General features: G+C 42.6%; 1 protein-coding gene across 1 annotated transcript; it reads left to right on the top strand.

The window, feature by feature from the left end:
- The first annotated feature begins 571 nt into the window (after positions 1-571).
- Positions 572-12,507, top strand: fgb (fibrinogen beta chain). The gene is made up of 8 exons (XM_078224941.1): positions 572-667; positions 2,706-2,930; positions 5,005-5,188; positions 5,350-5,577; positions 5,681-5,794; positions 5,903-6,025; positions 9,783-10,068; positions 12,187-12,507. The coding sequence occupies exons 1-8, from the start codon at positions 572-574 to the stop codon at positions 12,464-12,466; spliced, it is 1,536 nt and encodes a 511-aa protein (XP_078081067.1). The 3' UTR covers positions 12,467-12,507.
- The last annotated feature ends 4,071 nt before the right edge of the window (positions 12,508-16,578 follow it).

The raw sequence follows: 16,578 nt of genomic DNA on the forward strand, positions 1-16,578 counted from the left end.
AATCCACCTAACCGGCACATTTTTGGTCTATGGGAGGAAACCGGAGCACCCGGAAGAAACCCTTGCAGACACGGGAGCCGTGCCACCCATAAACATTGAGAAACAGGATACCATTTTAATTTTATTCATCCTGGAGTTCTGTTAATTGATTGGCATGTTTCTGGAACCTAACCACATTTATGTTGTGCCATTAAATATAATGCCACAAATACGAATTTAAAAAAAAATCTTTTTTATGTTATGGAAACCAAAGTACTGGCCAAAACCCTGAACGTTTATCAGTTTACATTTTTGTTTCTAACACTATTGGTTATGTTACTATAGTGAGGAATGACACAAGTGCCCTGCACCTCAATCTGATTATTGTAAGCAAGTGACAAGTGTTTAAATATTAACTTATTGATAAAAATTGATCATGTGGCAACTGATTGCCCCAATCTCTGCCCTACGTTTCCGACGTCCGGTGGTTGAAACATATAAAAAGCACAATAAGGACTTGAGAAAGACTTTAAGAGAAAGGACAAGATAAGTGGTGAGAAATCAGGAAAGCAAGCTCACTACTTTAAGCACCATGAAATGGACTTTGGTGCTCTTTTTCTGCATTGCAGTAGCTCGAGCAATGGTTATTGATGATGACTATGATAATTCTGAAACACCGGATGCTGAGGTAAGAAGTTTGATTTAAGTTGCGCAGTAGTGGTTGTAATGTCACTTCATTGCACAACACACACATTTTGCAAATTTCAAACATTTATTTGTTTCAAACATTCAGAAATGAGGACCATGCTATATAATCTCCCATAGCTTATCACATTGAAATCCACAGAGAACACAGAAGAGTAGAACACTGATAGGCTGCCCCTGTGTGACTTAAAATTGTTTGCATGAAATGGATCAGTCAATTTGACATTATGCAGTGGTGTAAAGCAGACAAAGATTTTCCACAATACAGAACATGCAGTATAATGGCACCTAAATGGATGGTTCCTCATTCAATAAATAGGGTAATTCCTTCAATAAAATAGCAAAGTAACCACACGCAAAGATGTTAATCATTCATGTACTAGTATCAAAAGGCTTAATTTGTAACCTAATTTTTAACATCAGTAAATTAATACTGTTCTGCAAAATCTTTGCTAATATCAACAATCACACCAACATTCCAATGTTAGTTCAAAGATCCCCCTGAACATGTTTAAATATCCAGGGGCCAAATTCTGATTTTCCTTGATGGGAGTACTGCAGATCCGACAGTATAGCTCAATGCCAGTGAATTGTTTAGTTGTCGAAGCAAGTGTTGGCCTTGCGTATCTGCAGACTCAGCTATCAGAGCCATTTCTGACTCTCAGATTTCTGCTGTTAATGCGACATATTCACATCTTGCAGGAATGTTTTCTCACTGTCGCTGACAGCATTTCCGGAAACCTATCCTAACCTATTTTTCCCTTCCCATGGAGTAATGAAAATCATATTTTAAAAGCCGTATGACCTTGAATTTCATGTTTCATATTATTTAATCTTGGGGGAATGAGATAGACTGACCAAGCTTACTATGTAACTAATTTTAGGTGTATCCATCTATTCTCACTGTATGACTGTATGAAGTTTCAAATATCTTGCATATATCAAACAAAATTAAAATGTATTAATACTAAGAGCCGAAAATAAGGGCTTGCTTTTCTGTTCCACTTTTCATGTCCTCAAGGTATTCTAAAGTACACCACATCCAATGAATTACTTGTGAAATGTAATTACTGTGCTTATGTAACATACACAGTGACCAATTTGCACACAGCAAGGCCCACTGACGTGGATGTTTTAATTTAGATTTTTGGAAATGTTAGTTTCTTTCCAGAGAAACCAGTTGGTTTGTCCCTCAAGATCTTACGACACTCTGCCAAAAAAAAATCAAGTGGTATGTTTCATGCCATCATACAGGGGAGCGGGGACTCAGCAAGCCAGAAAAACCTGAGATTGGGGCGCCATCTTTAAAGGGTGCCCCAATCAGAACTTGAGTAAGCCTCCCCCCACCGTCCCACCAGCTCACCACAGAGGTCTTGGGAGCCCCCATCCCCACCACCGATCAGAGTCAACACTTCTCTAACCCACCCGCCTGATCATCAGCGCCTTCTCCCCACTCCCCCCTCCCCCGCCCTGATCATCAGCACCTTCCCACCCTCTTACCCCACCGCCCTACCCACAGTTTGAGCTGGCAGCCATTTCCACTTCCACCATCCCCCTCCCCTCTCAATGGCCATTGCCGGCATCCCTTGCACCTCTGTCCACTGCAGGCCACCATCATGTCTAAATTCAATCTGCATGTGACCCTGTTGTGAATGGCCCGGTTAATGTCTGGTGCGGGGGGGCGGCAGGGGGGGGGAGTCCCAGAGAGAGTGCTCACCAATGACATGCTAATATATTAAAATGAGCTTTCTGCTGTTCCACGGTGTGTTTCACACCACTCCACCGGCGAGGGGCCGGTAAAATTGGAACTTGGAAAGTCACCGGCACGAATCGTGCTCTCCACATTTTGAGCACGCACCGCCATTCCCACAAAATCAGCCCCCTCAATGTTGTCCAGGACAGATGAATAGGAGCTTCTCACCACAGCAGGTCAGCACTTATCTTCAGCTTGATTCCTTTGGACCAAAAAAAGTGAATCAAAATAAGAAATAAATAAGTTAGAAAGGAGAAAGGCATAACAGTGCACTTTTGTGTTGCTTAATATTCTTTTTAATGTTCCACAGGTTGGATCCCACAGACCTGACGGTAGTGCCACTCACACAGAAAGAAGACCTACATCAGTTGGCACTAATAGATTAAAAAGCAGATTCAATCCCCAACCCACTCCCTCTACCGCTCGATCCAGAGTTATTCATGATACAGAGCATCAGGATGACGGAGGATGCAAACATTTTAATGAAGATTGGGTAAGCCGAGAGAGAAGGAAACAGAACAAAAATGAAAGGGTGTGAAAATACAAACATTAAAGACAATGCAGAAATATAGGGCCCATTTTACACCACGTTAGTCTGAATCCCAATTACATTTAATTTCAGGGTGCAGTGTGGATTAAAATTGGGTCCATATTTACAGCTGTCTCCATTTCTGCAGCGCTAGCAATAGAGGTGGCCAACGCTAAGGCTGTGGGGAGAAGGAGTGAGTGCCTCCACTTTCAGGCATTCTTGAAGGGTAGATTAGAAATTTGTTCAGCCTGTCATGGTGATCAGAAGTCAGGGTGGCCAAATCCTGTGGAGAATAGTGAAGCGCTTTGACATGGGTGTCCTTTAGTGCAAGGGAGATGCTGCTGGAGTTGTGATGGTCGGGTGGGGGTGAGGGGGAGGAGGTGCAGGGGTGTTGGCAGCATGGCCATTGAGACTTGGCAAGGACCTACGTGGGGATTGGCTAGAAATGAAGGTCATTCCCTGCCTCCCAATAACTGTACCCCACCAACACCCCCCCCCCCCCAACCCCCACCCCTTCCATCCTCACAACTCTAGATACTGGGTTTTGGTCCTGACACCTTCTGGTGCTATTTTATGACCCCTCCTCCTCCCAGGCTGACTCCAGAGGGCTGGTAAAATTCAGCCCACTGTGTGAGAAACAGGGATTAATATTTAAAGTGTATACTTAAAGGCATCAAATCATGTCATTGATGCCCATGACTAACATCCCTCCATTTCTGCTGTTTAAGTGTGAGGAGGACCAAAGAATGTTATATTTTCAGATCTATTTTCTCTTAAAGTGACAGGTTCCACTTTTTCAACTCCGAAGCCTTACTTTGGATCAAAGGATTCCTGACGTGAGACATTTTTGTTCCTGGAGGAGGGGTGTACACTGATCCATGGAGGACTGAGAGTCTTCCATGCTCACCCATGTTAAAGTTATAGCAGTGCAACTTGCAATCCCATTTTCCCCTGAAATATGTGGAGACAGAAAGGGAAATTGAAAAGATCGTACATTTGGTTGCCAGCAATGCTGAGGAATCATTCAGATGATGAGGGCACTGATCTGCAGTTGGACTAACCAATTGGGTCTTTGCAAAAGCCATCCCAAAGTATTCAACAGAACACAAAGGAAAAGCAAATAGGCACTAAGCCAAGAGCAGAGACATTATCTGGGGCAATCAAATACTTGGCCAAAGAGATGGTTTAACAGAGGGGCCTAAAAAGAGGAGAAAGAATTGGAGAGATGGGACAACTTGGAAGGAAACGCAAAGATGGAGGATCCATAGAAACCCTACAGTGCAGAAGGAGGCCATTCAGCCCATCGAGCCTGCACTGACAATAATCCCACTCAGACTCTATCCCCATCACCCCACATATTTGCCCCACTAATCCCTCTAACCTATGCATCTCAGGACACTAAGGAACAATTTAGTATAGCCAAACAACCTATCCCGTACATCTTTGAGTGTGGGAGGAAACCGGAGCACCCGGAAGAAACCCATGCAGACACGGGGAGAATGTGCAAACTCCGCAGACAGTGACTCAAGCTAGGAATCGAACCCAGGTCCCTGGAGCTAACCACTTGTGCCACCATGCTGCCCAGATCCATATGACCTGCCCTGCTCATTACACAATACCAAATCCAAAATAGCCTTCTCCCTGGTTGGTTCCACCCTTGGAATCTAGTAATGACCTTAGCCTTAAAGTAAAGGTGGGTTCAGGATATGTCAGCAGAACACACCTTTTGGATGAACTCTGTCTTGTTTGCCATCTTCCTTCTATGATTCTATGAAGTGCAAGGGAATTGATCACATGTATTCATATTACAAAATACTTGTTGTATCTAATTAAGACCAGCACATGTGTAATCCTTGAATCTGAAAGTTACATGACTGATGTAAAAAATGAACTGGCCATTTTTATCACTGAATAAACAACTTTTAGAAAACAAGTTAATCCATCATTCTAAATGCAAATTATACAGGTTTTCACTCAAAGTTATATTAATTCAGATTTGCTGACTATTTTTATCCTTTTATCAATTTCTGTTATAAAGGGAGTGCTGTGCCCAAATGGCTGTGAACTGAGGACTGGTCTTTTGAAGGAGGAACAGAGTATACAACCAGTCATTGATGACTTAAAGCTGAAAGTTTCAAATCTTTCTCAGTTCACAAATACCATCCATGTTTATGTGGATAGGGTAGATTATGAGATGCAACAGAGACAAGCACAACATTCAGGTACAGAGTTCATATATTTTAGTAAGCAATTCATCCACTTGAATCAAGTTTGTTCAGCTAATTTCTGGACCTCCTAGAAATCAGACCTGAATACTGCCTGTTGGGATGCCAAGTGACGGAAAGTTTATGTTATCTGCAGTAATACACATATGTCTCTGCAGGTAATAATCGAATAGTGGATTCATACAATGCAGAATTGGAAGACTCCTTTGTATTGATAAAAGACAAGATAGAGAGAACACTTCCCTTAACCATCCGCCTGATGCGTTCTCTTGTGGACAGTCTCAAAACTAAACTGCAGAATCTTGAGCAAGCAGTACAGACTCAGAGTCTATACTGTAAGGATCCGTGCACAGTTACCTGTAATATACCAGTAGTATCTGGCAAGGGTACGTTCACTTAAAAATCATTTCAAACATTCTTCTTTTATTGTTACATATCTTTCCATTTTCCCCACTACAAGATAAATTTAGTTGCATATTTATTTTGCAGAATGTAATGACATTTACGAGAAAGGTGGTAGAACATCTCAACTCTATTTAATCCGACCACATTCACAGGCAACACCCTACAAAGTTTACTGTGACATGACAACAAATCAAGGAGGTATCTATTTTGTAGTTCATAAAATTATTTGTTTGTGAATAACTTCAACTTCTGCATGGCATTGAATGTTGTTACCTTTTCATTTGCAACAATATAAATGTTTTCCAGGATGGGCACTGATTCAAAATAGACAGGATGGTAGTGTAGATTTTGGCAGATCCTGGGATGCCTACAAAAATGGATTCGGTAACATTGCATTTGATGTGGGAAAAGGCTTTTGCGATACTCCAGGTGAGATTATTAACGTGACTCAAAAAGATCGACTGTTCTTTCAAACAAGTATGACATAGCTCACTGCAACATGATGACTGGCTTGAAGTGAAAGATTTAAAGGGGAATCGCGCAACAACAATGATTTGATTGCAATAATTGGGTCACATATAGTTCTTGAGCCCTGGCAACCGGGCTCATAAAAGCCCAAGTGATTCAGCTTTAATTAAACGTATAAGGGTGAATTTTCCCCTTTCCATCCACCACGGGAATCATAGTGGGCGAGGGGCAGACCCTGGAAAGGTCTGTTTACCTCGGGTGGGATTTTCAGTTTTGGGGCGAGCGCGGCTGGAAAATTCCACCCATAGAGTTTATTTTATAGAAATATTACTCTCTGTCAGGAACCTTGCTGAGTACGACAGTTTTAGTTCATTAAGTTCATGCTTCTATGAAGGCCAGGGAGTAAGTTGCCTGCTGGCCTACAGTCATGTCCATTGCTGCTCTGTGTCCTTCGGAGCCCGGAGACACTGGGGGAAGAAGTACAAAATCGGAAATACGTGAGCAGAACAATGCTTTTTAACCGATTTAATTCATTATTGTTGACAGTAAATATCTATGCTTCAGAAATAAACAGGCATCTGCTACACTCCAGTTTGAGTGCACCGAAGGACCAGGAAATAAGCCAGCATGAAGTCACACTCAGTCTTAGCCTGCACCAAGGTGCTTTGCCTGGGTTGGATCTTCCATCCCCCTAAATCGGGGATGGAAGCAGCGGCTAGCACTGCTGCCTCATAGCGCCAGGGACCCGGGTTCAATTCCCAGGTTGGGTCACTGTCTGTGTGGAGTTTGCACGTGTCTGCGTGGGTTTCCCCGAGTGCTCCAGTTCCCTCCCACAGTCCAAAAGACGTGCTGGTTAGGTAGATTGGCCTTGCTAAATTCTCCCTCAGTGTCCCCGAACAGGCGCCAGAGTGTGGCGACTAGGGGATTTTCACAGTAACTTCACTGCAGAGTTAATGGAAGCCATTAAATAAACTAAACTAAACATGACCAGCTTCTGAGGAAAGGGGGCAGGGAAGGCCAAAAATAAAAACCTAAAATGTGAGAGCAAGTCTGGTTAATATTTCAGTTAATTATTCATCAAAAGTAATAATCATTGAGTTCTGATTAAAGGATGCACCCAAAGCATTCATTCATTTTCTCTTTCAGGTACGGATAGGCTTTTTGCGGGTTTTCAGCATTTTCTATTGGAGCTAAACTTGAAATACAATTGCTTTTAGTAGCTAATAATTGAATAATTAAATTGCTGAGTAGATTTTTTTTAACCAGGTGAGATCTCAATGGAGTAAAATGCCTCTTTTCATGAACAGAAGGTAGTCTCACGTCAGTATCTGGCAGAGTAGTGTCAGCAGCTCCTAGATTTGGCAATCTTACCAGCAACTTGAATATGCTTTCAATTTCACCCTACCTTCTCAGCCATATCTGCTTCAAAATCTACCCAGATATCGATTGAGAACAAACAATGTACTTGGATTTATCTGTCTTCTCAAAGTCTTGGTGAACTCTCTGCACATTTCCAGCATTTTTACTTTCAAGTTTTTGTTTATATAATTGTAAAGGAACTTAAAGGGGGGAGAAATGTGGTAGCATGGCCCCTTTAAGAGATGGGTCTTTGTGGGTCACATCACCCTCCTGAGTCCTTTCAGAAGGAGGTGTGCAAATCATTGGCCACCGGGTGTTAGGCTGTGGGTCCTGGTTGGAGGGAACCTTCAGTGTGACCCTAGGAATTGGTGAGAATAGGCCTATATCTGTACAGAACTTGCTTGTATATAGTTTTATCCTTCCTTATATAATCACCATTGTGATTCAAGGCTCCCTCACCGTATTACCTCACATTACAATGAACTTTTAAAATCTTCTCTGGTCATTTATATTTTAAAAAATTACTCATGATCAAATATTAGGCTTTCAAATGGTACCTTCCTTTCAACATTAGCGTCTTTTAAATTCAAATCTTCAAACCAATACCTTCCCAATATATGAAATATATAATTAATTAAATAGAAATGATTAAGTATTTTCCCAATCCTTTTCAATAAAAATACTTTGTTTTGACTATTGTCAATTTTCTCAGCTTCTCTGCTGAAGATGTTAACTGCCTACTATAATTTGGTTCTGAGGCATTTATTGTATAGTCACCGAGTGATCTTTATTCAATATGAGTTTTGACAGTTTATTTATTTGAAGCAGCGATTTTTAAACTTTTTTCGGGCGACCCACTTTAACCAAATGGTTCACCCATGCAACCCAATAATTTGCAGACTGAAGATCTTGGCACTCTGTTCATAGCTAGCATTAGTGCTACTCTGTCTTATTGTGGACCGGCGGAGCAGCTAACATTCTGGCAGCTTACGATGTGAGATCCTGGCCAGTGGGTTTATGGGCTATTGGTGTCTCTGGCCCTCTCATAAAATCATATAATCCTTCCAGTGCAGAAGAGGCCATTCGGCTCATCAGATTTGTGCCGACTCTCTGACAGAGCATCTTACCCAGGCCCTCTACTCCGCTCTATCTCCGCAACACCACACATTTCCCATGGTTAATCCATCTAATCTACATATCTTGGGATACTAAGGGACAATTTAGCATGGCCAATACACCTAACCTGCACATCTTTGGACTGTGGGAGGAAACTGGAGCACCTGGATGAAACGCATGTAGACACAGGGGAGAACGTGCAAACTCCATACAGACAGTTACCTAAGACCAGAATTGAACCTGAATCCCTGGCGCTGTGAGGCAGCAGTGCTAACCACTATGCCACCATGCCGCCTGCTCTCTTTGGATAACAAAATGATCTATGGCATAGATGTGTAGCATAGAAAGAGTGTGAATCAACTTACTCAAAAGGGAAAGAAAATTGGCACCAATTGCACATACAGAGCATGCGGTCCTGTTTATTGCCTCATGTGGTGATACTATTTACTGCAGAGAGAATATATATTTCATTCACCCAAGAAAAAAGGTCAGGGAATCTTTGCCAAATCAATTTTGGCAACCCATTTTTTAACACCCCACAACCCACCCGACAGTAATAACCCCCACTTTAAAAACCACTGATTTAGAGGAAGCATCGTAGTTAAGTTCAATCTTGTCTTCATCTGATGTTCATCCATTTACGTTATCCAATATAGATCCTCTTGCCCAACTTTTCTCTCCCGAACCCTGGAGTTTTAGGGTAAATATTGACACCACCAATAGTACATTATCTTCAGTTGAAAACTTGTTAAAGCTAAGACGCCGGGAGAGTGAGACTTCTGTCTCATTTTAGAAAGGTGTAAATATTTCTGACTCAAACCCATCTGCCCAACCCCTTCTCCTCGCCACTGAAATTATAAATTTCTTTTCGAGGTTTGGTTTCATTTGTGCTACTATACCGAGTGACTATGTTCTTAGAGTGAGCACTGCCGGATATGTAGCTATTGGAAGACGTATCTGAGTCATGTTTAATCCTACTCTAACCATGACATCCCTACATGTATATTTTTGGGATTGGTCACCGGACTGTATGATGAGGAACACAAATCCTAGAAGACTTCATTCTCTATAATCCAGGGCATTAAGCCCAGCTGAGATTTTGTAACTCAACCCAAATCTGCAATTGAATATAGAACCTTCCTGGTCTGTATCAGAACCCTTTTTATATGTTAGATCGTGGTGCGTTTTATTTTGCCGCTATTCTGTGGGATCAAAGTCATTCTTTTCCTAAAATATCCTCCAGGTGAATATTGGCTTGGAAATGATCGAATCAGCTATTTGACAAAACTGAAGAATACAGAGCTCCTTTTTGAGATGCAAGACTGGGAAAGTAATAAACTAATTGCTGGTTATAACAAATTTATGGTACAAAACGAAGTCAATAAATATCGACTATTAGTCAGTGGCTACTTTGGAACGGCTGGCAATACACTTATGGAAGGAGCTAAAACCCTCTATGGAAAGAATCGAACAATGACAATTCATCAGAACATGATGTTCAGTACATATGATAGAGACAATGATGGATGGTAAGTCTGGGAGAACAACTTGTCCTTATTTCTTGCTCATAATGATTTTAACCAGTTTTACCTGAAGTTAAAAGCCTAAGGAGTAAACTTTTCTCTTTAGCATTTTAATGCAGAAATTTGCTTGCCAGCAGCAAATAACAAAGATTTGACCTTCCCAAAAGCAATTTCCGATCAATTAATTTACCATCGGTGGCAGAGCAATCAGCCACCATACTCTTATATCCTGATTTCCCTTAAAATATCTCCCTGTGCCGCTACCAATTACCTCACATTAGAAACATTCCTGAAGTCCCATCTGTTAATCATGCCCTTAGACATCTTCCCTAATCTTTCTTCCCTACATCCCATTAATACCCATGTCTTCTCACAATGTAAATCACCTTGGAGTGTTTTGGTACATGACAGATTTATGTTGTAGCGAATGGACAATGTGTCTGGGGCCTGGGAGCGTAAGCTTGCGGCAAGACCTTGGTGACTATTTGCATTTTGTAAGAATACTTTTTGTCCTCAATATGAAGAGATACTCATCACCACACTGATTTGCTGAAGGTGAAATTGTTGGATTGGCCCTTAACTGGGCATTCAGATTTCTGGATTTTCTGGAATGAAATCGAATGGCTTAGCGACGGTGTTAAAATAGTGCACAAAATAATTCTGTCAGAACATGTTATTTAGCTCATTAGCAGCGGAAATTCAATCCCTTAAAGTTTAGCAGTGCTTTCATGTTGCAACTCTAATGTCAGTTTGCAGAGATTTTGATTTAACATTGCTGCAAAACTTTCAGAATATAATTGGAGTAACAAGATCAAACTGAATCCACTGTGAAGTGGAGTGAGATTCTCTTCCCCAGGAAACCTCCCTCCTCTCTGCCATGTTTTCAGTTTAACTCTGACTCTAATACAAGCTGTAATTTGCACCCAACAGCAGTATCAATACAAAATGCAAATAGGCTTGTACAACTTTTGATGCATCCTCAGTATGTCTTACCTCGGTGCCTTAATGAGAAAATACATACTCTGCAAGGTTATTTTTGCCTATCATTAATTGTAACATTTATAACATTTACCCAGTTTTCATTTTTCTGTTTCTAAACATCTAGATACTGTCCATGGGAATTCTGGATAAACTAGGAACATTGGATTTGAAATTATACCATGCAATATTAACATATGGTTTTTTAATGTATTCAGATGGCATTTCAAACAGAAGCTAACTCATTTAAAATCAATAATTTTAGATCTGTTGAGAAATTCCAATAAACCCATTAGCAGTTGTATCCAACATTACACTGTACAATCTTAAGACCATTTGTTTCACGGAGAATCATATCACCAATAAGTTATATCCAAAGTGCTAAATTTCAATCTGCTTTTGAAATATACTGGGATGAATTGGGGAGCATAAAGTATGTCCAGTTCATCGCCTTCCTGCCTGTTCCTGACCCATCCCCCATAATATGGAGGGAGGGAGGGTGGGTAAGGTGCCAAATAGGCCACCTGCGCATAGGACTATTGAGACCCTTTACTGCTCAATTAGGTTTCAATTAAGAGCCTCAATTCGCCTCCACGATCATTAAACATTGAGCAATGGCAGGCAGGTCAGAGTTCAAAGGTTATTTTTTTAAGAATACTTTTTTTTGAAAAAGTGGGAGGGAAAGTCAAAGGGAGGGCACATTACTCAAGGGTGCCATCTGTGTGTCAGGGACCCTCCACCCACCGCCTCCCCCCCTCCCCCCCCCCAAAGATGTCAGACCTCCCTTGGTTCTTCCATGTCTGACTTCCAAACCACACTCCCACACCCCATTCAACTCTTTTGTGCGCCCGATCCCTTCCCACCCAAAAAGCCCAGGACTTCCCTCACTCTGGCCACCATCACTCTGTTTCCTGGGCCTCCTTGCAGTCCCAGGAACACCCACTACCGAGTTGTGGCACAACAGGGGCTGTTGGAGATATTGGTCAATCAGATTGGCTGTCAGTTCTCGAAGGCAGTTCTTCCTCTCCACAGAGGGGTGGAAGCTCAACTGGGCCTGTTAGCACCCCTGTATGTAACCTGATGATAAATTGTAACATTTACATCTATTTTGACATAAGGTAACCAAAACTGTTTTAACATTGGCAGGGAACCTGGAGACACAACCAAACAATGTGCCAAAGAAGATGGTGGTGGCTGGTGGTATAATCGCTGTCATGCTTCAAATCCAAATGGGAGATACTATTGGAATGGAAATTATACAAAACAAATGGCTAAACATGGCACAGATGATGGAATTGTGTGGATGGATTGGAAAGGATCATGGTATTCTATGAAGAAAATTAGCATGAAAATCCGGCCTGTATTCACAAATTATCCAGGAGTGGGAGCAGAACAAATCCCTCAAGCAACTCTTGACAAATTATAGGTTCAAAAACCCCGTTGAACAAAAATAAACTTGATAAAGATTACATTGTTTTATTTTTAATTTATTTAGAATCTATCATTGTATTACTCACAGAGGATTATGCTTCAAGTGTTCAAGTGAAAAAGTTTGTGAATTCCTTAATACATTAAAATATGAAAACTATAAAAACATTGCGTAGGATTTTACCCTGGCCTTTGGCATCTGACATTGGGACAGAATGGGGGTCCCACGCCTGCACTTGCAGGCAGTGGGACCAGCTCAACAATTTTACCAGAAGCAGACTCCAAATTAGTCATCTGCAGGTTTGTTGTCCAACTGGGGATGATGGGCAGGCTCCCGATGCTGATGGTCCAATCAGAAAGCCAGCAACTCTAGACTCTTGGCAGCCTCACTGGGAAATATGAGTGTTGTAGAGGCAGGTTGTGGACCAGAAAGGCACCTCAAGGTGGAGGTGCCTTTGAAGGGGTAGCTATTAAAAAGAGGCCAATAAAAAAGTATTTTGGGTGGAAGGTTTAGGTCTCTGGGGGATGATGGTGGCTCTTTCCCTTATGTGACCCCTTCACTGGACCATGGAGATGGCCCCCAGAGCTACCAAAGATAGACAACCCCACTAAATTGGTGGCCTCCACACTGTGAATGGGGCAGGGCTAATCGGCTGCTAGTAAAATGCCAGTGGGCCCAAAGAATTGATCCTAAATATTTAATTTTGTTGCCTGCCTCTTCAGCATGTCAACTGTCCTGAATCCCTGCCTGTAACCGGGAAACTTCCAGTGGAGGGATCAGTCAGAGAGATGTCCCAATATGGTTGTCTATATTTTCCTGGTCCATTTGCCTTCCACTTCATCCCCATGGAGCTTGGAAAATTCAACCCATTAGGTAGATATGTCAAATTTCAAAATAACCTACTTTATTGATTGAATGTTAAAGATGCAATCTTCCTTTCACAACAGCCCCCGGTTTTCCAGCCAGCATGGGGTGACATCTATGGGAATTCCCATTGACAGCGGCGAGACCAGAGAATCCCGCCCCTAGCAAACAAAGTGCCATCTCCCGCCGTCTGTAAACACGCGGTTGGGAGGATGTGATAGCCATAGAATCCCTTCAGTGCAGAAAGAGGCCATCCGACCCATCTAGTCTGCACCAACTCCCTGAAAGAGCATCCGACCCAGGCCATCCCCTCCAGCCTATCCCTATAACCCCACGCATTTACCATGGCTAATCCGCCTGATCTGCACTTCTTTGGACTGTGGGAGGAAACCAGAGCACCCTGAGGAAACCCACGCAGATATGGGGAGAATGTGCAAACTCCACACAGTCACTCAAGGCCAGAATTGAACCTGGGCCTCTGGTGCTGTGAGGCAGCAGTGCTAATCAATGTGCCACTGTGCCATTCTCTGGAATACTCCTGGTGCCACGTACCAGTGAGTACAGGATTAGGAGGATAAAACAGATTAATGTGTGGCTGGTAGGATAGTGCAGGAGGGAGGGATTTAGATTCTTGGGACATTAGGACAGGCTCTGGGGGTGATAGATGCTCTAAAGACTGGAAGCACTTGAACAGATCTGGGATGGAGTTCTTTGCAGGACATTTTGCTCGTGCTGTTGGGGACAGTTTAAACTAACTCAGCAGGGTTGTGGGGGGAAGGAGATAATACTGGGAGAAATAGACTGCACTAGAGAAGGGAATAGTAAGGTAATAGGCGGGGCCAGAGTAAAGGAGAAAGTAATAGAATATAAATCATGGTTAATGTGCATCTATGAGAATGCATGGAGTGTGGATAATAAAATTGGTGAGCTACATGTGCAGACTGGCATGTGGAAATATGATGCCAGGTAATGTAAAAGGTGGCGATAACAGACCTGGCTTAAAGATGGGCAGGAATGGATGTTAAATATCCCTGGATACAAGGCTTTCAGAAAAGATATGAAAGGAAGGAAAGGGGGAGGGGTATGACATCGATTAAGGAGAACATTGCAATGCTGGAGAAACAGGATGTTCCAATGGCTCAATGAGAGAATCTATTTGGCTAGATCTAAAAAGGTGCAATTTCCTTGCTGGGTGTCGCCTACAGGCCACCAATTAGTGAGAAGGATGTAGAGGAATAAATTTGCAAAGAAATTATAGCGAGGTGCAAAAACGACACAGTATTTATAATGGGGGACTTTAATTCTCCAAATATAGACTAAGATAGCAGTGTAAATGGCAGAAAGGGGGATAAGTGTCCAGACTGTGTTCAGAAAATTTTTCTTCACTAGTATGGTCCATCCCACCCAGGAGGAAGGCATTGCCAGGAAGAGGGCTCTTGGATATGAGGTGGATCAAGTTGATCAAGTGTCAGGAGGAGAATATTTTGGGGACAATGATGATTGAACCATAACATTTAGGTTGGCCATGAAAAAGGACAAAGAACAATACAAAAATAAGAAAAATTAACTGGGGCAAGGCAACTCGAATGGGGTCCAGCCAGAGCTTGGCTGGATAAATTGGAGTCAAAGGTTGGCAGGAAATACAATCGTTGAACAATGGGCCATCTTCAAAGAAATAATTCAGACATGGCCAATGTATTTTCCCTCAAAAGGGAAAGGTAGGGCAAACAAATCTAAAGATCTCCAAATGACAAGGCAGATAAAAATTTGGATAAAAAATAAAAAGTGTGCTTATGACAGGTGCCAGGGAGAAAATACAATTGAAAACAAAGCCAAATTTTGAAGGTTGCGAGGAGAGGAAAAGAAGTAACAAGGAGAAGCAAAGAGGCGTGCTGAAAAGAGACTGACAACCAGCATCGGGAAATCCCCAAGTCTTCTAATGGCACATCAATCATAAAAAGGTGGTAAAAGGGGAGTACGGCCAATTAGGGACCAAAGAGGAGATATCCACATAGGTGGTATCTTGTTCTCTGTGCACAGAATGCTGGCTGAGGTGAGCAAACCGGCATGTGGCGCTCCAGATAACTCTCTTGGCACACAGCCAAATTCTCTCTCTCGATTCTCTGGCACTCTGGTTTCTGCTGTCACATTTCAGGGTGGGCCTGATAGACCTGGCAATGCCGGCTCCACAGAGTCAGGGTGTCCTTTTCTGCCTTCAAAAGAAACTCCTCCCCACCCTCTCATGGACAGGTGAGACCATCCATCCCCACAAGCAATGGGATAACTCCCCATCCACACATGAACCGGGGCAACCACGCACAAACATTGTGGCAACCATACACAAGCACCAGTGCAACCTTCCCCACACATAAGGGGAACCTTCCCCATGGGGATCCCCAGAGGGCTATCCCTGGCACTGTCAGAGGGCACTGTCAGAGTGCACTGCTCAGGCCTGACCCTCTGCCCCCGGGGCTACACTTGCCTCTGCCCCCTCCCCCCTCTCCGGTGGGCTCCCATCACCTCTATTTAAAGGATATTCCTGCTTCATTACATCACTGACAGGGGCAGGGAAAATTGGGAAACGGGAATCTCGTTTTCCAGTTCTCACGGGAGTTTGCTCCCATGCCGCTGTTTGCACTCATGGCTAATGTGGGCTCAAAATTGCCCCCATTGAGGGAGAGGGCATGGCTGAGGCATTAAATTGATATGTGCAACTGTTTTTACTAAGGAAAATTGTGCTACCAAAGGCCTTGGTGAAAGAAGAGGTAATTCAGACATTGGATGGGTTTAAAATTGAAAAGGAGGAGGTATTGGATTGGCTATCTATACTTAAGTCACTGGGACTAAATGAGGTGCATTCAGGGATACTGAGCAAAGTGAGAGTGAAAATTGCAGAGGCATTGACCATAATTTTTCAGTCTTTCGTAAACTCAAACATGGTTTTGGAGGACTGGTTAATTGCAAATGCTAAATCCTTGTTCAAAAAAGTGTGTAAAGGTAAGTCCTACAACTACATGCCAGTTTAATTTCAGCGGTGGGGAAACTTCTGGAAACAATGTCCAGAATTCTCCCATCCCACCCGTGACTGGAATTCTAGTGGCCACGGGGCAGACCATGTAAAAGCCCATTGAAGTGAGGTGGGAATCTCTGGTTTTCAGGCAAGCATGGTCAGAGAATTCTGCCCCATAATTTGGGACAAAATTAACAGCCACATGGATAAATACAGGCTAATTAAGGAAAGCCAG

Source organism: Mustelus asterias, chromosome 1, assembly GCF_964213995.1.
Source record: "Mustelus asterias chromosome 1, sMusAst1.hap1.1, whole genome shotgun sequence".
NCBI lineage: Eukaryota > Metazoa > Chordata > Chondrichthyes > Carcharhiniformes > Triakidae > Mustelus > Mustelus asterias.